Raw genomic sequence first — 24,657 nt, forward strand, 5'->3', positions numbered from 1 at the left:
TAAACAGCGGTTGACATGCTTCGAAGTACGGTAATGGAATATTTAGAATTCTTTTGTCACGAATTGCGCCATGCTCGTCACCCTTATTTAGCCTTTAGGATAGTGTCTAGAACGCACGAACAAAACGCCGCTGTTTGGATATAACGATGGATTATTTTGGACCAAACCAACATTTGTTATTGAAGTAGAAGTCCTGGGAGTGCATTCTGACGAAGACAACAAAGGTAAGAACATTTTTCTTATAGTAAATCTGACTTTGATGAGTGCTAAACCTGCCGGGCGTCTAAATAGCTAGCCCTGTGATGCCGGGCTATCTACTGAGAATATTGCAAAATGTGCTTTCACCGAAAAGCTATTTTAAAAATCGGACATATCGAGTGCATAGAGGAGTTCTGTATCTATAATTCTTAAAATAATTGTTATGCTTTTTGTGAACGTTTATCGTGAGTAATTTAGTAAATTCACCGGCAGTGTTCGGTGGGAATGCTAGTCACATGCTAGTCACATGCTAATGTAAAAAGCTGGTTTTTGATATAAATATGAACTTGATTGAACAAAACATGCATGTATTGTATAACATAATGTCCTAGGGTTGTCATCTGATGAAGATCAAAGGTTAGTGCTACATTTAGCTGTGGTTTGGGTTTATGTGACATTATATGCTAGCTTGAAAAATGGGTGTCTGATTATTTCTGGCTCGGTACTCTGCTGACATAATCTAATGTTTTGCTTTCGTTGTAAAGCCTTTTTGAAATCGGACAGTGTGGTTAGATTAACGAGAGTCTTATCTTTAAAATGGTGTAAAATAGTCATTTAAAAAAAAAATTGAAGTAATAGCATATCTAAGGATTTGAATAACGCGCCACAGGATTCAACTGGCTGTTGAGTAAGTAAACGCAGATTCCCACCTAGCCCATAGAGGTTAAAACATGTAGTATGTATATTCCACTTTGACGTTTCAGACTTGATTTTACCTTAAGAAAATGATCGACCCCTAAAAAAAAAGTTAATTAATTATAATCCACATTTCTGCAAGGTTATTTTCCTGCTGTAGCAAACTGGCTCAAGTTAAGAGCCTACATCTGTGTTAATATGACAGTCATTAGTGTACTGTTAACCCTGACCTGGTCAAAGAGCTGTTTGCCAGTGGTGCTGGGCTGAACGGCAAACTCCAGCTCAGCGTCCATGGTGGTGACGCGAACATTGACCTGAGGAGAGAGAGACATGACAGAAAGACATTAGTAACAAAAACATTAGTATTTACTATTTAGTAAAAGAGAGATACAGTTGAAGTTGGAAGTTTACATACACCTTAGCCAAATACATTTCAACTCAGTTTTTCCCAATTCCTGACATTTAACCCAAGGAAAAATGCCCTGTTCTAGGTCAGTTAGGATCACTTTATTTTAAGAATGTGAAATGTCTGAATAATAGTAGAGGGAATTATTTTATTCAGCTTTTATTTATTTCATCACATTCTCAGTGGGTTAGAAGTTTACATACATATACTCAATTAGTATTTAGTAGCATTGCAATTAAATTGTTAATCTTGGGTCAAACGTTTTGGGTAGCCTTCCACAAGCTTCCCACAATAAGTTGGGTGAATTTTGGCCCATTCCTCCTGACAGAGCTGGTGTAACTGAGTCAGGTCTGTAAGCCTCCTTGCTCGCACACGCTTTTTCAGTTCTGCCCACAAATGTTCTGTTGCTTCAATATATCCACATAATTTTCCTTCCTCATGACTGCATCCATTTTGTGAAGTGCGCCAGTCCCTCCTGCAGCAAAGCACCCCCACAACATGATGCTGCCACCCCTGTGCTTCACAGTTGAGATGGTGTTCTTCAGCTTGCAAGCCTCCCCCAATTTCCTCCAAACATAACGATGGTCATTATGGCCAAACAGTTCTGTTTCATCAGACCAGAGGACATTTCTCCAAAAAGTACAATCTTTGTCTCCATGTGCAGTTGCAAACCGTAATCTGGCTTTTTTATGGCGGTTTTGGAGCAGTGGCTTCTTCCTTGCTGAACGGCCTTTCAGGTTAGGTCGATATAGGACTCTTTTTACTGTGGATATAGATACTTTTGTAGCCGTTTACTCCAGCATCTTCACAAGGTCCTTTGCTGTTGTTCTGTGATTGATTTGCACTTTTCGCACCAAAGTACGTTCATCTCTAGGAGACAGAACACGTCTCCTTCCTGAGCGGTATGACGGCTGCATGGTCCCATGCTGTTTATACTTGCGCACTATTGTTTGTACAGATGAACGTGGTACCTTCAGGCATTTGGAATTTGTGCTCAAGGATGAACCAGACTTGTCTAGGTCAACAACAACAAGGTCTTGGCTCATTTCTTTTTATTTTCCAATGATGTCAAGCAAAGAGGCACTGAGTTTGAAGGTAGGCCTTGAAATACATCCACAGGTACACCTCCAATTGACTCAAATGTTGTCAATTAGCCTATCAGAAGCTTCTAAAGTCACGACATCATTTTCTGTAATTTTCCAAGTTGATTAAAGGCACAGGAATTGTGATACAGTGAATTATAAGTGAAATAATTTGTCTGTAAACAATTGTTGGAAAAATGACTTGTGTCATGCACATAGTAGATGTCCTAACCGACTTGCCAAATCTGTTGTTTGTTAACAAGAAATTTGTGGAGTGGTTGAAAAACGAGTTTTAATGACTCCAACCTAAGTGTATGTAAACTCCCGACTTCAACTGTAGCTGTTCAAACGCTTTAGGAAGTAACAATGAATGAGCAGCTGTAGAGTAAATGTACAAAAAAATAAATGTACTGTACTTCAACGGGGATGATATGTACAGACTAAACAGACCATGTTTATTTGCCTAGTTAAATAAAATAAAATAAATAAAGGTCTATGCCTCGTAATAGACAGAAAGACTGATCAGAGGGAACTGAGTGTGAAAATCACGAGGCGTTTCACACTAACCAAGTGTGGTAAACTGGTGTATGGTTGTGAAAACCCTACTGCACATGTAGGCCTATAGTCAAATTCAATTAAATGTATTTTATAAAGCCCCTTTTACATCAGCAGTTGTCACAAAGTTCATTACAGATACCCAGCCTAAAACCCGAAAGAGTAACAGCAGTGGCTAGGAAAAATTCCCTAGAAGGCAGGAACATCGAAAGAAACCTAGAAAGGAAACAGACTCCGAGGGATGCCATAGCAGCTGTAGTTAGTTACAGTAAAAGGAACATGGTTGATTTTAGAAGGGAACCCCTAACGGAGATAGCGATAGGTGGAGAGGCAACAGTGTCATAACCCCTCAACACAGACCAGCTAATCAGGAGTTTAGCCTGTATTGGACAATAGCCATCCATTCACTTCCGTTTTGAGAGAAAAGGTATGCCATTCCGTTCTTCGTTTAATAATTGATAAGACTGACCTACTGTATGCCGCACGAACATGGTAAGTCATTATTTTTTAGGCCTGCCTTATGAGGTGAGCATGCAGGAATGTTTATGGACTCCTAAGTCACAAAAATATAAAACGCAACAAAAATATAAAACGTAACCAACACGTTACATGTTTCATGAGCTATTTCGGTCTGTAAAACAATGAATTTACCGGTATTGATTTTGTTATATGTTTAAGCAAAAGAACAACATTAGTCATGGCAAAATGCGTAATTTAAAAAAATGTAAACTTTAAATTTTATTTTTAATTAAAAATAAATAAATAAAAAAAATAAATAAAAAATTGCTTTAAAACTGCAACATTTTTCCTCGGCTCCATGGCAGAATGTGTAGAATTGCAGGAAATTGGCTTTAAAATTGCTAAAATGCATCTCAGCTCCATGGAGAAATGTGTAGAATTGCAGGATAAAAAATATATGTTTAAATAGAGCTGCGCTGACCGAGCCCATTGCCACGCCCCCTGTCACACCCACCACTTACACCCATTTTTGACCAGGAAAAAACCTGGCATGACTGCCTGCTTAAGGAGGTCCACTGAGGTAAATGGTTTTTTAAAATATTGTATGTCGCAATGAGAGCGCCCTCTGATTTCCATGAATCAGGCATGACGTCAAGTTTGTAGTCTTTCAAAGACTTTAATCCCATGTAGGTTAGTTCTCATCACGATTAAATTCCTGCTACAATATATAATATTCATTACAATATCAGCATTGTAAGCTCACTAACAAACCCTAGTCCAACACCTTTCGCTTCTAGGTCTAATGTTTCAGTTGAGAAAACGAGGCCTACAGTATTTACCCAGGTTATTGGTGTGCACTGACAACCCTATAGAGATGTGTGTGGACTCCGGTATGAGGGAGACTGCTGCTAGCAGAGTCTTTGGGGTATTCTGTCATCTCCTGGCCATTGTGAATGCCATTGAGGCTCTTTTTACTTATTTATTTAACTTGGCAAGTCAGTTAAGAACAAATTATTATTTACTATGACGACCTACCAAAAGGGCCTCCTACGGGGACGGGGGCTGGAATTAAGAATAAAATCAAAATATATAAGAAAACACACCACAACAAGAGAGACACCACAACACTGAATAAAGAGAGACCTAAGATAACATACAGTAAGTAGCATGGCAGCAACACATGACAACACAGCATGGTAGCAACACAACAGCAGCACAAAACATTGTACAAACATTATTGGGCACACACAACAGCACAAAGGGCAAGAAGGTAGAGAAAATATATCACGTGAAGCAGCCACAACTGTCAGTAAGAGTATCCATGATTGAGTCTTTCAATGAAGAGATGAGGAGAAACTGTCCGGTTTGAGTCTTGGGGGTTGTCTGGTCACTGGTCTGCTCCGGTCCTGCAGGGGGAGGATGGACAGCCTCAGAGCAAGCAGACACACCTGGTAGCCCGTGACAGAGTTCAATGGAGGCACCCTTCTGTGGGATGCTCACTCCAGGTGTAGGTTGGTGTCTTTGGTCCTTCCTCCACTCCTCTGGTTCTGGTGGTGATGGTCTGGTCTCTTTCTGTTGATCTGCTCAAGGTGGTACTGGTGTGTTAGCTGGCGGCAAGGGAGGATGGCTGCAGGCCAAGGGTAGAGGGAGTAAGGCTCGCCTCGGCAGTACTCTACTCGCCTCATGGCCTGCAGTCTACCATTTCCTCCTCAAGCAGCTGGTCTGGAGAAATTGAAGTGAGCAAACAATGACGCCCACTGGAAACGGCCTAACGGGATGTCTTCTGGGCTGGGGCCTGGGCTCTGACCGGACTGTTTACTCACTGCCATGATGTCTAGCTGCCTCAGGCAACATACTGAGCCTATACATAATAACTGACTTGACTATGGCAGTAGATATGGCCAAATCAATTACTCCATAGAAAGAACAATTCAAAGTGAACGTGAATTGACTACAAGAGAAAAGCGCATGAAAGGTTGTTTATTTTTCTTTGCGTCGGAAAAGCCTAATCTACATATTGTTGTGGGCAGCCCCATTTTGCAGTTGTGACTGGACTCGTCTGCATGTAGGAGTCCAAACAATAGGAGTGGTAGAAGTTCAAGAGGAGTTGTTCAGTAGGGCAAACTAGCAAAATGTGTTGCAACAGAAAATTATCATGTTATTAGACAAATTTAGTAAGTACCTACTCATTTCACTCCATTTCAAAATGCTTTTCCCCATATTGAACACAACCCAGGACTGATATTATCACCACCAAACCTGGAGGGGAGGAGCTCCTATGGGAAACAGCATCCAAAATAGCAAGGGAAAAAAAGAGGGAAAAGAAAACTCCATTTACACAGCAAAACAAAGATCCCTTTTCAGCTGGGCCTCACCAGTGGTCCCTCTCCTGCACCACTATGAATTTTAATGGACCCCAGCTCCCAGACTGCACAGAGTCAAACTGACTCCAGATGAGCTGTGTAAAGGAGCCAGATAGTAATCTTCCATCTGACGACAAAGTTCAACTGACACCGGATCAGCTAAGTGGAGGAAATGGACTGGAATCCGGTACCGTTTAGCTCAGTTGGTAGAACATGGCAATTGCAGCGCCAGGGTTCTGTATTCGATTCCCATGGGGGACCAGTACAAAAAAAAAGTAGGACAATGTATGCACTCACTACTGTAAGTCGCTCTGGATAAGACCATGACTAAAATGACTAAAATGTAAATAAATATAAAACACACACAGAGTATCAGTCAAGTTTGGACACATCTACTCATACAAGGGGTTTTCTTTATTTTTACTAATTTCTACATTGTAAAATAATAATGAAGACATCAAAACTATGAAATAACACATATGGAATCATGTAGTAACCAAAAAAAAAAAGTGTTAAAATCAAAACATGAGATTCTTCAGGCTGTGTAAGGGCTATTTGACCAAGAAGGAGAGTGATGGAGTGCTGCATCAGATGACCTGGCCTCCAATATCACCAGACCTCAACACAATTGAGATGATTTGGGATGAGTTGGACTGCAGAGTGAAGGAAAAGCAGCCAACAACATATGTGGGAACTCCTTCAAGACAGTTGGAAAAGTATTCCAGGTGAAGCTGGTTGAGAGAATGCCAAGAGTGTGCAAAGCTGCCATCAAGGCAAAGGGTGGCTACTTTAAGAATCTGAAACACATTTTGATTTGTTTGTTTAACACTTTATTACTACATGATTCCATACATTGTGTTATTTCATAGTTTGATGTCTTCACTTTATTCTACAATGTAGAAAATAGTAAAAATAAAGAAAAACCCTTGAACGAGTTGTTGTTCTAAAACTTTTACATGCTCAAGAATGTACTGGTTCGCATACCACTGCTGCCATTTAAAAATGGCATTTGAGAAGATGTTTGAAACTTGGAAAATCCCCACGAACTAAGTACACGCTGTGCTACGTGATAATGCACGTAACGTGATAAAAGGTTTTGGAAGAATGCGGAGTCACCAGTTTGCCATGCATGGCACACACGCTGCAACTGGCTGTGAACTAAGGTGTTTTGACCCAACGCAGCATATCTGACACAGTGGCAACAGGTAGGAAGATAGTGGGTCATTTTAAACACTCACATCTAGCATACAGGAGCAATACAGGAGCAGCTTGGTGTGAAAACTTAAGCAAGACGTTTCCACCAGATAAAGTACTTTTTACATGATGGAGAGAGCCTGCTGGAACAAAAACGAGTGCTTGGCGTGTACACAGCTGACTGAGTTACCTTCAACAATCAGTACAAATCAGAGGACTCATTGAAAACATGAAAACACTCCTAGCTCCATTCGAACAACTGACTCGAGAAATAAGCTCTTCAACTGTGTCTGCAGTAGATGTGATACCCTCTGTAGCAGATGTGATACCCTCTGTCATGGCATTGAAGCGCCTTCTAAACAAAAGTGCCGACATAGACCGTGGGGTTAAAACTTGCAAAAGTACTCTACTAGACGCTGTGAACAAGTGATTCGGTGGCATTCTCTCTGAGCCTCTTTACTGCTCGATGCTAGGTACAAGGATCGCTACTTCGATGCAGACAAGAAAGGGTTTACGTGAAATGTTAGGCACAGCTGGACAAGATGGAAACAGACACAGTGACAGTGCGCACCAAAGAAGAGGACCCACAACAGAAGAGGCCAGTCATTCATGGCCGGTATTGGTCAAGATTTTCATTTAATGTAAAACAAAGCAGGTGTTTGAAAAGTTGCTCTCATTTTACTAGTCACGCACAATTGAAGTTTAAGATGTGCCATTTATAGCAGTTTATGACAGCCTAGAGTGTCATTTTTTTAAACAGTTAAAGCTGAAATGACTAACTGCATTTTAGTTAAAACCAATATTTCTTTCAAATCATTTAAGTTTGGATAGTAAAGAAGAGCCACCAACAACTTAACCATCTTTGTAATGAGGGCAGCTAAGATATTTGTCATGAATATCTGTTGTGCGATAAAATACATTCATGATGTGTAGTTTTTCTAATTTACAAGTTATTAAACAATCTGTTCCTAACTGAACAAATGAACATATTACACTTTGTTTCAACTGTGCTAGAATGCTTAAAAAAGACTGCGAAAATTTTAAAATAATCTGTATCGTTTTTTTTTGGCAAGGAAAATATCAGATATCGGTATTGGACAAAAAATGTCATATTGGTGCATCCTTAATTGCTGCGGGGACTTGCTTCCATTCAGCCACAAGAGCATCAGTGAGGTCGAGCACTGACGTTGGGTGACTAGGCCTGGCTCGCAGTCGGTGTTCCAATTCATCCCAAAAGCTGTTCGATGGGGTGAGGTCAGGGCTTTGTGCTGGCCAGTCAAGTTCTTCCACACCAATCTTGACAAACCATTTCTGTATGGACCTCGCTTTGTGCAAAGGGGCATTGTCATGCTGAAACAGGAAAGGGCCTTCCCCAAGCTGTTGCCACAAAGTTGGAAGCACATAATCGTCTAGAATGTCATTTATGCTGTAGTTAAGATTTCCTTTCACTGGAACTAAGGGGCCTAGCCCAAACCATGAAAAACAGCCCCAGACCATAATTCCTCCTCCACCAAACTTTACAGTTGGCACTATCCATTGGGGCTGGTAGCGTTCTCCTGGCATCCGCCAAACCCAGATTTGTCCGTCGGACTGCCAGATGGTCACTTTAATAATGTTTACATATTTTACATTACTCATCTCATATGTCTATACTGTATTCTATTCTACTGTATTTTAGTCTATGCCGCTCCGACATTGCTCGTCAAAATATTTATAGATTCTTAATTCCATTCCTTTAGATTTGTGTGTACCGTTGTGAAATTGTTAGATTTTACCGCACTGTTGGAGCTAGAAACACAAGCATTTCGCTACACCCGCAATAACATCTGTTAAACAAGTGTATGTGACCTATAACATTTGATGAAGAGTGATTCATCACTCCAGAGAACACGTTTCCAGAGTCCAATGGCGGTGAGCTTTACACCACTCCAGCTGATGTTTCCATGGCTGCTCGGCCATGGAAATCCTAAGATAACACGCCCAGACTAACAGAGAGTGGAATGAGTGGGAACCACTACACACACGCACAGTGAGCGAAAAAAGTATTTGATCCCCTGCTGATTTTGTATGTTTACCCACTGACAAAGAAATTATCAGTCTATAATTTTAATGGTAGGTTTATTTGAACAGTGAAAGACAGAACAACAACAACAACAAAAAATAGAAAAACATGTCAAACATGTTATAAATTGATTTGCATTTATTTGACCCCCTCTCCAATCAGAAAGATTTCTGGCTCCCAGGTGTCTTTTATACAGGTAACGAGCTGAGATTAGGAGCACACTCTTAAAGGGAGTGCTCCTAATCTCAGTTTGTTACCTGTATAAAAGACACCTGTCCACAGAAGCAATCAATCAGATTCCAAACTCTCCACCATGGCCAAGACTAAAGAGCTCTCCAAGGATGTCAGGGACAAGATTGTAGACCTACACAAGGCTGGAATGGGCTACAAGACCATCGACAAGCAGCTTGGTGTGAAAGTGACAACAGTTGGTGCGATTATTCGCAAATGGAAGAAACACAAAAGAACTGTCAATCTCCCTCGGCCTGGGGGTCCATGCAAGAATCAGCCCAGGACTACACGGGAGGATCTTGTCAATGATCTCAAGGCAGCTGGGACCATAGTCACCAAGAAAATAATTGGTAACACACTACGCCGTGAAGGACTGAAACCCTGCAGCGCCCGCAAGATCCCCCTGCTCAAGAAAGCACATATACATGCCCGTCTGAAGTTTGACAATGAACATCTGAATGACTCAGAGGACAACTGGGTGAAAGTGTTGTAGTCAGATGAGACCAAAATGGAGCTCTTTGACATCAACTCAACTCACCATGTTTGGAGGAGGAGGAATGCTGCCTATGACCCCAAGAACACCATCCCCACCGTCAAACATTGAGGTGGAAACATTATGCTTTGGGGGTGTTTTTCTGCTAAAGGGACAGGACAACTTCACCGCATCAAAGGGACGATGGACGGGGCCATGTACCGTCAAATCTTGGGTGAGAACCTCCTTCCCTCAGCCAGGGCATTGAAAATGGGTCGTGGATGGGTATTCCAGCATGACAATGACCCAAAACACACGGCCAAGGCAACAAAGGAGTGGCTCAAGAAGAAGCACATTAAGGTCCTGGAGTGGCCTAGCCAGTCTCCAGACCTTAATCCCATAAATCTGTGGAGGGAGCTGAAGGTTCGAGTTGCTGTCATGTCCTGACCAGTAAAAGAGGTTGTTTGTTATTGTAGTTTGATCAGGGTGTGGCAGGGGGTGTTTGTTTAGAGTGTTTCGGGGTTTGTTGGGCTATGTTAGTTCTAGTATGTCTATTTCTATGTGGTGTTTATTGGGTTGACTTTCAATTGGAAGCAGCTGCTCCTCGTTGCTTCTAATTGAAGGTCCTATTTAAGAGGGGTGTTTTTTCTATGGGCTTTGTGGGTAGTTGTTTCCTGTTTTGTGTTCGTGCACCTGACGGGACTGTTTAGTGTCGTTTGTTGTTTTTGTATACGTGTTTTTTGTTTTCCTTCTTTAATAAAATAAGAAGATGAGTTTACACGTTCCCGCTGCGTTTTGGTCCAATCCCTACGATACCCGTGACAGTTGCCAAACGTCAGCCTCGAAACCTTAATGACTTGGAGAATATCTGCAAAGAGGAGTGGGACAAAATCCCTCCTGAGATGTGTGCAAACCTGGTGGCCAACTACAAGAAACGTCTGACCTCTGTGATTGCCAACAAGGGTTTTGCCACCAAGTACTAAGTCATGTTTTGCAGAGGGGTCAAATACTTATTTCCCTCATTAAAATGCAAATCAATTTATAACATTTTTGACATGCATTTTTCTGGATTTTTTTGTTGTTATTCTGTCTCTCACTGTTCAAATAAACCTACCATTAAAATTATAGACTGATCATTTCTTTGTCAGTGGGCAAACGTAAAAAAATCAGCAGGGGATCAAATTCTTTTTTTCCCCCTCACTGTACGTATGCATGCAAACACAGGCAAACTGAAACTGACATCTGATCTCATGCAAGTTAGTGAAGGCATTCAGTCAGAACTAGAGGTTGATTTATTAGGGCCGATTCCAAGTTTTCATAACAAAAATCGGTAAATCAGCATTTTTGGATGCCGATTATGGCCGATAACATTGCAATCCACGAGGAGACTGCGTGGCAGGCTGACCACCTGTTACGTGAGTGCAGCAAGGAGCCAAGGTAAGTTGCTAGCTAGCATTAAACTTATCTTATAAAAAACAATGAATCTTAACATAGTTAACTACACATGGTTGATGATATTACTAGTTAACTAGCTTGTCCTGCGTTGCATATAATCAATGCAGTGCCTGTTAATTTATCATCGAATCACAGCCTACTTCACCAAATGGGTGATGATTTAACAAAAGCGCATTCGCGAAAAAAGCACTATCGTTGCACCAATGTACCTAACCATAAACATCAATGCTTTTCTTAAAATCAATACATAAGTGGATTTTTTTTAACCTGCATATTTAGTTAAAATAAATTAATGTTAGCAGGCAATATTAAGTAGGGAAATTGTGTCACTTCTCTTGCATTCCAGTGCAAGCAGAGCCAGGGTATATGCAGCAGTTTGGGCCACCTGGCTCGTTGCGAACTGTGTGAAGACCATTTCTTCCTAACAAAGAACGTAATTAATTTGCCAGAATTTTACATAACTATGACATAACATTGAAGGTTGTGCAATGTAAAAGCAATATTTAGACTTAGGGTTGCCACCCATTCGATAAAATACAGAACAGTTCCGTATTTCACTGAAAGAATAAACGTTTTGTTTTCAAAATGATAGTTTCCGGATTTGACCATATTAATGACCAAAAGCTCATATTTCTGTGTGTTTATTATATTATAATTTAGTCTATGATTTAATATTTGATAGAGCAGTCTGACTGAGCAGTGGTAGGCAGCAGCAGGCTCGCAAGCATTCATGCAAACAGCACTTTCCTGCGTTTGCCTGCAGCTCTTCGCAATGCTTGAAGCACACGGCTGTTTATGACTTCAAGCCTATCAACTCCCGAGATTAGGCTGGCAATACTATAGTGCCTATAAGAACATCCAATAGTCAAAGGTATATGAAATACAAATGGTATAGAGAGAAATAGTCCTATAATTCCCATAATAACTACAACCTAATACTTAACTGGGAATATTGAAGACTCATGTTAAAAGGAACCACCAGCTTTCAAATGTTCTGAGCAAGGAACTTAAACGTTAGCTTTTTTACATGGCACATATTTCGCTTTTTTACATGGCACATATTTCACTTTTTTACTTTCTCCTCAACACTTTTTGCATTATTTAAACCAAATTGAACACGTTTCATTATTTATTTGAGACTAAATTGATTTTATTTATGTATTATATTAAGTTAAAATAAAAGTGTTCATTCAGTATTGTTGTAATTGTCATTATTACAAATATAAATAAAATCGTCCGATTAATCGGTATCGGCTTTTTTTGGTCCTCCAATAAATCGGTATCAGCATTGAAAAATCAGTATCAGTCGACCAGAACGTTACCAGAAAACATAACATTAATGCTAAAAATAAACTGGACAAAGACCCACATTTCAATTCTTATTCTGAAACCACAAGAGAAGTAGACTGATGACAAACTTCCCAACTGACTCGAAAAGGACCTAAATATATGAATCAACTAATATTGTATGCAAAGAGCTATCCAACTTTTTACCTATACTTGCCTGCCTATAACAAACTAACACGTACCAGTTTGCATCAGCGTAGCCCTACAGGAGCAAACACTCCATAAAGTAACTGCAGTACCTCTCACTTCCCCACTGTCTAGTATATAACACCCTTCACTAGTTAATGAGTTGGTCCCAATGGTGATCATCACCTGCATTCCCCTGTGCTGTGAACCATTCAATATTTAACCACGTGCATGGTTTGCATGGCTGTTGCAATGTGGGGTTGTCATGGGAGCCATATAGCCATAAACAACCAATGTGCTGGGTGCAACCTGCTGACGTGCAGTGCACTACCTCCCTGCACTAGGTCCCATGGAGACTGGCGAGGGGGTAGTATACACCCCCTACTGAGCCCCTTTCATTAAGGTATTTAGGACTGAAACCTCTAATATGTGGATTTGTTTTGCAGACCGGGGCCCAGTACCTCAGCTTGGCCAACTTGTTGACTAAACAGTGTATTAACTTATATTAGGAAATAAATACTATAGTATTTACATTATATATAATGTCTAAATATATAATGATGTGGTAAGTGCTAACATGACGACTAGTCAGAGTAACATGCCCAGAAGCCGTAACAGCAGGCATCATTATATCATTGAATTATCAATTATTGAAGAGAACAAATTGTTAGCAATGGGTTTCGGACAGGAGGAGGGAACACCCATACAGTATGTGTTGTCGGAGCTGTAAGAGGTTTTAAGGCCACGGCTTGTGTGGCTGTGTGTGTGTTGTCTGACTGTCACATGGATGTTCAAGGGGCCGCGACTGCACAGAAAGAGGATTTAGGGAAAGCCAAGGAGTGAACACTGTCCCACACTTGGTGATAATGTGTTCTTTTAACAAGTGTAACTCGAGCCAGAGAGAGAGGCGAGACCAAACCAGGAACTCAATCTCAGCTGCTCAACTTTCTTTTGTCAGATTTATTTATCTTCTTAACCAAATTAACTCTAGCCTACTCTACTAGCTCTATATAATAGAGAAATGTTTAATATGTACCTTTCACAGTAAAAAGGACTTCGCATCACAAAGCACAATACAGAATCTCAATAAAATCATGTGAAACTACCTGTCAGTTTTCTAGAAAGCCCTTCCAGTCAGTGTGTAGCAGCCACAGCCAAAACATAAACACCTATGTTGACCAACGAATGCTATGAATTAAACAACTCAGCATTTTGAGGATTAATTTGAGTTGCAAAATGATTGACGTCAAAACAAAAAAATAAGACCAAGTTCACTAAAAATAGACTTAAAACTTTGTAATAACTTGCCTTTATTATATTTAATGCCTTGCTCTAACTCTTAAGTTTCAGTTATTCATGTTGAGAGAAGTGAGCCAGTGGCAGTATATCAAGGATTATGCCTCATTGTTTTCTTTTCCATGATATCAATCTGCCATTAGGCAAGGTTTTCAAGATTTGTGCCTAACAGAGGAGTGACAGAAAGTGCAACTGTGTCATGCAGCCAGCACCACACTGATGATGTCGCTACTTCCCAGTTTAGTGTGACGCGCTTAACAACCCTAGGGCAATTTCTAAACAAACCAACAACACTCCTCGAGTCTTCGACTAGGGGGTGTCTTGGCCAAGTGGGGGACTAACTGTGAATACAATACAGTGTACTGTTCAACAAGCAACTTCTCTCTAGATCTCACACCATTACGGCTATAAGCACCCCAGGAAAAGCAAAGTAGAAATGTCTCAGTTGAAGCAGAGCACATGATTTTAGAGGCTGGTGTGATATTCCATATAAATCAAATAAACGTTTTATTTCCCTGGCCATTTTGGTCAGATGATCCTTTACTGCCTCTCTAGCTAAAGTAATGAAAGTCCATTGTTTTGCAACACTTGTGGGAATTGCTTTCAAAGACAAATTTTCAACAAAAAGCTGAGTAGTTGTGTACCTAGGTAGGTCACTGCTAAGATATTTCATTAGGTCAAATAAAGAGGTTGTGAGAGTAAGACTTTAGTGAAAATGACAACTTCATGTGAGAAACCACATATATTCAGACAGTGTGATCACTTACAAGAGGCCAAATTCTTATTCTCACATTCAATATTCTCAATTCAGGAGAATGCATTTCTGTAAGTGAGGACAAAGTTGTGTGACACGACAAATTAAATCATAGAAACATGATACATGTTTATAGCACAAATAGCCCCTATCTCTAGACTGCCATGAATACCTCCTCTCATCACGTGTAGACATCGTGGCAATAAGTATCTTGCTTGCCTGGGTTACTCCCATCTCGACTCATGACTGGCAATACTTACCAAGCATAGTTTCAGGCAACTCAGAAACACTCTGAATACATGAAAAGCGTTGAAATAAATAAAACTACAGCAATACTTACAGCTTTAGGCATGTTGTTTCCTTCTCCTGGGTCTGTGCGCGGAGCTGTAACTTTGGTTTCCAAATACCTCGGGTAGTCTACTAGATGACGTTTCCACAATGCCTTCCTGAAAGAGGAAAAACGAGTTTCAGCCACCCCCGGTGATACTTAGTCAAACGGGACTACCTTTCCTTCTTTAAAACGCTGCTGCGAAATAGAGATTGGTTGACGCGGCCCTTGTATATAGCTGTATGAGTCATTATTATGAATAAATATGGAAGTTTAGATTAAACGAGCCTCACCCGTAAATCACAAAAATACGGTAAAAAAATATATATATTTAAAAAAAAAAAAAGAGTCTCCACCCTTCTCGGGAAATATCTTAATTGAGTACCAATACTGCATCAAGGTGTGATCCTTACTTCAGTACCACAACTGTATCAATGTGTGAACCTTGCTTGGATAAAATGATGAGGGGGACGTTCGATGTAGCCTACATGCTGCACCGTGTACAACATATATATTTTCCTTATTCATCTTGGCTACTACTGGGTGTAAAGCGGATACAAAGTAGTCTATCCGCCAGGGACAGACACTTACATTTGTAACAGACCCTAATCGCAACAAGTGTAACAATTTGATCAGTTGGAATCACAAGATAGTCAGGAGCTTGATTCACTTCTGAAGAAGATACACATATTTGGGTATTTAATAATACCCAAAACTGCTATTTCAAAAGTAACAAATCCGACTCGGTTAGGCTGCACGACGTGTGTTAAAATAGATACAATGTTCCACGCGCATGGTCGGGATTTTTTCGCTTGTTCTGTTCAAAGAAAACATGTTGAGTCCACCTACCAAACCCAAATCTACAGCTAACCTAAAACAGCTAGCTTACTCGGCTAATCAGCGATTTTTTTTTGTAAAATGTCATGATATTATCGAAAAGTGAATTATTTGACCCGACTCGAATAGGCTATTATTTAGGATTCTGGAGGAATAATACGACTAAAATGTAGCCGTTACATCAAGGATACATTTTTACACATGCAATCTATATAATCTTCAACTACTAGCTTTCTACCGAGCCACATCCCCACTATAATAATCCCAGACACCTGTTGGAGATGTTTTTCCCCTTATAGGGAAGAGGCAGCAGAAGTACTGCAACAAGTGCGGAAACAAAGTAGTGGGCATCCCTATTCTGCTCAACAGCCTCGCGTTCACATAAATATTGGATGTATAAATAACGCTATACATTGTTACTTTGTAGAATGTCTTACCAGAGCAAGTGTGATTTGACATGAGATGGTTCTATGGCAAGGCTGCAGCCGCGGATACTCCCCTCTGCTGAACTCGAAGCGCGGCAATATGGCTGCACCGCTCACTTCAGCGTTCCTACTATTACGGCCTGCTTGCATGAGTTCCTGTTTGTCATTCGTACTCCAGCAACTCCCATCAATGACACGTACTAAGAACTGAAGTCATGCAAGCTTGTAGAAAAGTGCATAAAGACCCAAATGATCTACAGTAGGGATATGCCAACAACTAAAAAAAAATTATAATAGGGACACATTATTTTAAAGGGGAATTTCAGCCTGGCTCTTTTTATCATAGACGTTTTTATCCTAGACATCACAATTATCCAAACCACAAGCTAGAACTAGCACATTTTCATTTCACTGGTAGAATTTATGCCAGCAGCATACCACCCTGTATCCCACTGCTGGCTTGCTTCTGAAACTAAGCAGGGTTGGTCCTGGTCAGTCCCTGGATGGGAGACCAGATGCTGCTGGAAGTGGTTTTGGAGGGCCAGTAGGAGGCACTCTTTCCTCTGGTCTAAAAAAAAATATCCCAATGCCCCAGGGCAATGATTTCCCTGTGTAGGGTGCTGTCTTTCGGATGGGATGTTAAATGAGTGTCCTGACTCTCTGAGATCATTAAAGATCCCATTGCACTTATTGTAAGAGTAGGGGTGTTAACCCTGGTGTCCTGTCTAAATTCCCAATCTGACCATCATGGCCACCTAATCATCCCCATCTTACAATTGGCTCATTCATCCTCTAACCTGAAACTATTCCCCAGGTTGTTGCTGTGAATGTGTTCTCAGTCAATTTACCTGGTAAAATAAATTCTGAAAGTTTTGACTTCCTGTGTATTGTCTGCTCATAATGAACCACAAAGTCCGGCAGACCTTAGCAAAGACAGTAGGAGCTAAGGCTGAGCACAAAAAATGGCATCCCTTGAGAGGGCAATAACAAGGTGTATGTCAGGAGAAGTGCAGTATTATCATGAGGGGACATATTCTGGAATACGGAGGAGGAATGGAGGGGAAAGAGAGGCAGAGGAGGTCGAAGAGAGAGAGGGAGGAAGAGGGTGAGCTTGAATTGGTTAAAAATGGTGGAAAATGGGAGATGGTTTGTTAAAGAAGAATGGTAGAAAGTTTAAGCAGAGTGAGTTGTACACCGGATCGAAGAGAGGAGGAGAAATGGAAGTGAGTGAGGGGTAGGTGTGATGGAAGAGTTTGGAAGGGGTAGGTGTGATGAAGTTCCTAGGCTTGCACAGAGGGTCAGGATAAAGATGAGTCTGTGACGGTAGGAGTGCCATTTTTTGAAAAAGTGGACCCTTGCCTTTTGGCTAATCCATTTGTGGTTTCATGGTGGGTGAAAACAAAGTTGGGTGCTGTGGAATGGTGAAGGCAACCAGAAGTGGTCTGGTAATAATTTGTTGTGTTTCTGCTGGTCAGAGGGAGCAGGTGCTCTGCGTTAAACAAATGGGGACAAGAGATGTGAATTGTTTTGCTCTCAAGAAAAAGAGTGATTACTGGGGTAGCTGTAAATGTGAAAGCTGATCAACTGAAGGGGAAGATGATACTCGTCATTTAGTGCAACACAGATAGGGTAGCGTGAGTAGTGAAACAAAAGTCGTCTGTTCTTTTGAGTTTTGATGTTGAGTCTTTGCCCGCCAAAGTGATGTTAGGATATATAAGTTATCCCGTACGAGCGTTTGTTCCGGAATTACATTGTTACAGATGTCAAGCTTATGGGAATGTTTCATCAGTGTGTAGGAGGGAGGATCCTAGGTGTGAGAAGTGTACAGAAGGGCATGAGACAAAGGAATGTGTAGCATTGGGGAAAGTAGTGGTATGTGTTAACTGTAAGAGTTCCCATGGGGCTGGGGATCAGAAATGTCCAGTGCGAGAGAGGAAGATTGAGTTTCAGGGTTAGAGTTGTGCAGAAATTGTTGTATGCTGAGACAGTGAAGAAAGTAGAGGAAGATGTGTCAAGGTGGAGGGATCCTGAAAGGAGTGGTGTGAGTAGTAGATCTGTACCAGTACAGAGGGATAGGGCAACAAGTGATACAGTGCATTCGGAAAGTATTCAGACCACTTGACTTTTTCTACATTTTGTTACGTTACAGCCTTTTTCTCAAATTGATTAAATAATTTTTTGCCTCCTCGTCAATAATAACAAAGCAAAAACTGGTTTGTCGAAATTTTTCCAAATGAATTAATAACAAAAAACTGAAATATCAGATTTACATAAGTATTCAGACCCTTTACTCAGTAATTTGATGAAGCACCTTTGGCAGTGATTACAGCCTCAAGTGTTCTTGGGTATGACGCTACATGCTTGGCACACCTGTATTTGGGAGTTTCTCCCATTCTTCTCTGCAGATCCTCTCAAGCTCTGGCAGCTTGGATGGGGAGCTTCGATACATATCTATTTTCAGGTCTCTCCAGAGATGTTCGATTTGGTTCAAGTGGTTCAAGACTTGTCCCGAAGCCAATCCTGCGTTGTCTTGGCTGTGTGCTTGGGGTCGTTGTCCTGTTAGAAGGTGAACCATCACACCAGTCTGAGGTCCTGAGCGTTCTGGAGCAGGTTTTCATCAAGGATCTCTCTGTACTTTGCTCCGTTCATCTTTCCATTAATCCTGACTAGTCTCCCAGTCTTTGTTGCCAAAAAACATCCCAACAGCATGCTGCTGCCACCACCAACCTTCACCGTTTGGGATGGTGCCAGGTTTCCTCCAGATGTGACGCTTGGCATTCAGGCCAAAGAGTTCCATGTTGGTTTCTTCAGACCAGAGAATCTTGTTTCTCATGGTCTGAGAGTCCTTTAGGAGTCTTTTGGCAAACTCCACTGAGGAGTGGCTTCGGTCTGGCCACTACCATAAAGGCCTGATGGTTGTCCTTCTGGAAGGTTCTCCCATCTCCACAGAGGAATTCTGGAGCTCTGTCAAAATGACCATCAGGTTCTTGATCACCTCCCAGACCAAGGCCCATCTCCCCCGATTGCTTAGAGTCTTGGTGGTTCCAAACTTCTTCCATTTAAGAATGACGGAGGCCACTGTGTTGTTGGGGACCTTCAATGCTGCAGACATTTTTTGGTACCCTTCCTCAGGCCTGTGCCTCAACACAATCCTGTCTCGGAGCTCTACAGACAATTCCTTCGACCACATGGCTTGGTTTCCGCTCTGACATGCACTGTCAACTGTGGGACCTTATATAGACAGGTGTGTGCCTTTCAAAATCATGTCCAATCAATTGAATTTCCCACAGGTGGACTCCAATCAAGTTGTAGAAACATTTCAAAGATAATCAATGGAAACAGGATGCACCTGAGTGCAATTTCGAGTCTCATAGCAAAGGGTCTGAATACTTATGTAGATGTGATATCAGTTTGTTTATTTTTAATAAATGTGCAAAAAATGTCTAAAAGCCTGTTTTTGCTTTGTCATTATGGGGTATTGTGTGTACATTGATAAAGGGGAAAAAACTATTTAATCCATTTTAGAATAAGGCTGTAACGTAACAAAATGTGGAGAATTCAAGGGGTCTGAATACTTTCCGAATGCACTGTATATACTGTGTAAGCGAGCTAGGTAGTGTCAACTGCCATTGCCAGCCAATCCAGTCGGGGTTGGAAGCTATGGTGAGCTATGATTGGTAACTTGCGTCGCAACATTGCAGAGGATTTGAATGAAGTTCAGCTTTCTGCAACTTTAGTCCTGCCCTGTTCTGCTCTCTCAGTCATCATGCTCACAAGCGCCACTCGCCTTGTTAGTCTCCCTCATGTGGGTACCAACAAGTATGTTAGGCTGTGCTATGTGTCAACAGCCATTGTCAGCTGTAGGGTAGGGGTTGGGTCAGGTAGGGGTTGGAATCTATGGTTTGCTTCGATTGGTCACCAACACCGCAATATTAATGAAGATAACGTTCAGCTTTCCCAACTTTGTTCAGTTCCCTCGCCCCTGTTCGCATCGCTCACAGTGGGTTTTGACCAGAGGCGGCCTCCTCTTGACAAATGCTTTGCACCAATGCTTCGCTTGAAATTTGCATAAAATAGAGCAGAGCTCACCTTTTTCTACAGCTAGCAGGGTTCCCGCTCACCTTCCCATAATCCCCTGCACATTTCTCTGTGTGCCCTTGTTGAAAATGAATGGGGTTGTAAATTCTCCTGCCAAATTAGTTGTTGGTGAAAACCTTCTGTCAATGGTCCCTGCCCACTCCGCTTCTCTTGCTTTCCTTCCATTGAAAGTGAATGGGTGTGTTCAAGCGGATACTTTTGTCAACTCTGTGACCATCGTTGGTCGCCACCTTTCAAAGTTCGTTACATTATGGGGATAACAATTGGCCGAAATGTGCCTACATGTCGACTGCATGACATCCATGTGATCAAAGGTCATTTAGTTTCAACTGCAGTTGACTTCAATTTTTTGCAGTTGCCTCTCAACCATCGCCTGCATTCTGGGAGGCACACATTTTCAACCAATCATTAGTGTTTTTGTTTGACCCATGCAAACGGGACCAAAGATGTGACTGAAACAGGAAGCAACTTTGCTGCGATTCATATGTATACAGTGGATATGTAAATTCAATGTGATATTTGAGTCTCTCCCCAATTGATAGTACAATGTAAACACATATTTACAAATGGTTTGTGTGTGTGTGATACGGTAGTTGGAGACATGTTTATTTCGACATTACAAATAAAACTTTTTTGAAACAATGGCAACACTCCCATGTTGCACTGAGCCTTGATGTTGGAAAACTCACACCAGTCGCCGACTTTCGGCTGTAGCAGACGCACCTCCCCAGACTTCACTCCTCAACTTTCGTCTGCAGTCAGTTGCTTCAGTTGCAACAAAACAAGCCAAAGATTGTCTATTATATTGACTAGATATTCGGGTGACTGCTCAACAATGGAAATATATGCCCTGAATGATGGAAGGCAGGCGGGAGGAGGCAAGATCAGGTGGGACAGTTCTAGCCAATGACAGGGCAGATACCCGAGTGAAAAACGGGCCATAGAGACAGAGGATTAATCTTTGTATCTGTGCTATTGTTGCGTCTGTGACAGCATGGGAAGTGCCACTAAGGAAATCTCAATTTTCAACTAGTCCATTTTCTTCTTAATTGGTTGATTGCTCCAAACGCATAGGAATCCTTAACTAGTTGACTACTTTAAAATGATGGAAGCCCTTAAATAGAAATTCTCCACGCAAATACAGGTTATATCCATGAGACCTCTTTCTGAAACAGCACAACTCAGATAAAGTTGTTTTTTCAAAGTTGCCGAAATGACACGTGCGTCCACCTATATCAGTGCATTTGTAACTACCCAACCATTACCAAACTTTTATTCGGTCAAATAAGCCTCACGTAGCAAATGAGAAATTATGTTTTGGGTTTACCAAATTCGACACTCATTTACCTCCATACACAAATTCCTCACTTCGTGGGCTGAACAAGCCCAATGGTTTACAATGTTTCACCGCGCTATATTTTCCTAGTATAAACGGGGCATAACAAAATAGCCAGGGTGTCATAACCAAACAAAAGCTGAATATTAAATGCACGTGTATATTTGCATTACCAGACTTTCATTTATATTTGTGTAGTTGAGGAATAGCGCGCGTCAGAATCACAAGTCCTTGTAAAAACGCAACCTAGGAAGCGCAGTGACGGGGTTGGGGAGGTTTCATAACTGTACACCGACCAATAGTTGAGCAGGATTAAAATAGAACAGTATATATCGGAGATAAATCCTGAAGTGAAACTACAGGTCAGAGCGCACCACATGTGCGGCCACTTGTAAAAATGTAATTGCGGTGATGCAATCCTTTACAATCTCTTAATAAACAAAGATGTTGTACATGTGTCCTGAAACTTGATGTACTTTCCAGCAGATGTCTGGTTGGTTTTGAAGACAAAAAAAACGATTTAGGATAATATGACGGACCAGAGCTAAGGTTTTGTTTTCAATCATTTTAAAATATAGCATACTGTATTTTGTTTTAAACATTCAGTGCTCGACTTGGACTAAAATAGTTGGCTGAACTCATTTTGGGTGCTGGTACTGTTTACATTTAGGTGCAGAAGCTCCACAATACTTTTGAGCTAATATTCTATAAAAGGAACAGGAGCTCAAGCAGTAGACACTTTGAGGTGATGGTACTCAGCTCCAGTGAGCTCCTGACCATGTCAAGCACTTTAGGCCTTAACATTACTTTTCATCAATGCAAAGGGTAGGAGATTACATTCAACTATAGGCTAGTACAAATAGAGTTGTTGAGGATGTATGAGAAATTATGAAATTAAAGTTTCACAGACCTGTTGTGAAAAGAAACAGGAATTGAGTGATTGAACACCAGCATCATTTAAAGAGACATACAAACAGCATTTTGGTAAAATGACTAACAGTGGGAAAATAAAACAAGCAACCAGTTGCAGATTATAGGCTACTGAAACATGAGCCTACAACAAATCAGGCAACAACATGTCAACACTGGGGCCCCTCAGGGGTGTGTGCTCTGTCCCCTACTGTACTTCCTGTTCACCCACGAACAAACATGATTCCAAAACCATCATTAAATTCTGACAACACAACAGTGGTAGGCCTGATCACCGACAACGATGAGACAGCCTATAGGGAGGACAACAACCTCTCCCTCAATGTGAGCTAGACAAAAAAAGCTGATCGTGGACTTCAGGAAATGACTGGCCAAACAGGCCCCATAAACATTAACGGAGCGGGTCGAGAGTTAAGTTCCTTGGTGTCCAAATCACCAACTAACTATCATGGTCCAAAAACACCAAGTTATACAGCTACACCAGCGAGAACATCCTGACCGGTTGCATCACCGCCTGGTATGGCAACTGCTCGGTATCTGACCGTAAGGCGCTACAGAGGGTAGTGTGTACGGCCCAGTACATCACTGGGGCCAAGCTTCCCGCCATCCAGGACCTATATACTGTACTAGGCTGTGTCAGAGGAAAGCCCAAAAAATTATCAAAGACTCCAGTCACCCATAGACTTCTCTCTGCTACTGCACGGGAAGCGGTACCGGAGCACCAAGTCTAGGACAAAAAGGCTCCTTAACAGCTTCTACCCCCAAGCCATAAATATCAGGTAAGACTGTTGAAAAAACAATGTTTATTGCAAGAGGGGCAGGCAAACGACAGGTCAAGGCAGGCATGGGTCGATAATCCAGAGTAGCAGCAAAGGTACCGGGCGACAAGCAGGCTCAGGCAGGTGGGCTTGGAGTCAGGACAGGCAAGGGTCAAAACCAGGAGGGCGAGAAAAGAGACTGGAAAAAGCGGGAGCTGAGACTCAAAACGCTGGTTGAATTGAACAAACAAGATGAACATTCACAGACAGAAAACACAGGCATAAATACCCAGGGGATAAGTGTGGGGGGGGGGGTGAGACAAGCACAAGTGAAACAGATCAGGGCGTGACAGTACACCCCCTCTCTAGCGTTGCATACCTGGGCGCGTGCCTGGTTGAGCGGGGTGCCGGTGCTGGAACTCAGAATTGAGGCCTGGGTCCAGGACGTTCCTAGCAGAGACCCAGCACCTCTCCTCCGGGCCATAAACCTCCCAGTCAACCAGGTACTGGAATCCCCTGCCCCGAGATCGAACCTTCAGGAGACATCTCACCATCTCACCATGTACGCCAGTCAGCCGTCGATGAGTTGGGGGAGAGGGGTGGGCCTGGAAACAGGAGACAAGGGGCTGGTGGGTGACCCGGCCTATAGAGCGCCCGTCCAACACTCTAACACCCATAGAAATAGAGAGGGGTTGAGTGGGGATGCCCACTCGGATGCCAGGGTAATGTCATATCACACCCCCCCCCCCCCCCCCCCCCCCCCGAGTTGATGAGTACCTGGAGAGACTTGGACTGGTCGCGCCACCACAGGATGGCACGGAGAGGGGGCCGAGCAAGGGGAGACAAAAAATGATCTTTAAGGCCCACCAGAGTACTCACTCCAACGAATGAGCTAGGTCTCTTGAAGGGACAGGTAGACACAATGACCGGCATTACTGTAATACAGACAACTCTGGGTCTCAAGTCTGCATACTCGTTCGGCTGGAGACACCCTAGCCCTGCATTGGCTTGGGAAGAGGTGAATCGGCAGGCTCTGGAGGCTCATGGAGGGACTCGTGTGAGCTTGGATCCTCTCAGGGACGTAGACAACGGGGACTTCCGGAGTTCATCAGATGCAAGGTGGGATCCCTAAGTGAGCGATTGGGACCGCAATCGAACATCTTCTCCCTCCAAGTTCCCGTAGCCGACCATCGATCTGGATGGTTAAAGCGATGAGTGAGTCGAGAACCGTCGGTAGTTCTCGGGCTGC

The 24,657-nt window shown here is 42.1% G+C and overlaps 1 protein-coding gene across 1 annotated transcript in view; it reads right to left on the reverse strand.

Annotated features, from left to right (window-relative positions):
• The window catches only part of LOC106607585 (ezrin), a 57,107-nt gene extending 40,638 nt beyond the window's left edge, over positions 1-16,469 (reverse strand). The window contains exons 1-3 of the mRNA XM_014204663.3: positions 16,299-16,469; positions 15,037-15,142; positions 1,125-1,208 (exon numbers count right to left, since the gene is read on the reverse strand). Of these exons, the coding sequence (XP_014060138.3) occupies positions 1,125-1,208; positions 15,037-15,048 (96 nt within the window). The 5' untranslated portion in view covers positions 15,049-15,142; positions 16,299-16,469. The remainder of the gene's footprint in view (positions 1-1,124; positions 1,209-15,036; positions 15,143-16,298) is intronic.
• Between the last annotated feature and the right edge of the window lie 8,188 nt (positions 16,470-24,657).

The sequence above is a fragment of the Salmo salar genome, chromosome 06 (assembly GCF_965601325.2).
Source record: "Salmo salar chromosome 06, fSalSal1, whole genome shotgun sequence".
Taxonomy (NCBI): domain Eukaryota; kingdom Metazoa; phylum Chordata; class Actinopteri; order Salmoniformes; family Salmonidae; genus Salmo; species Salmo salar.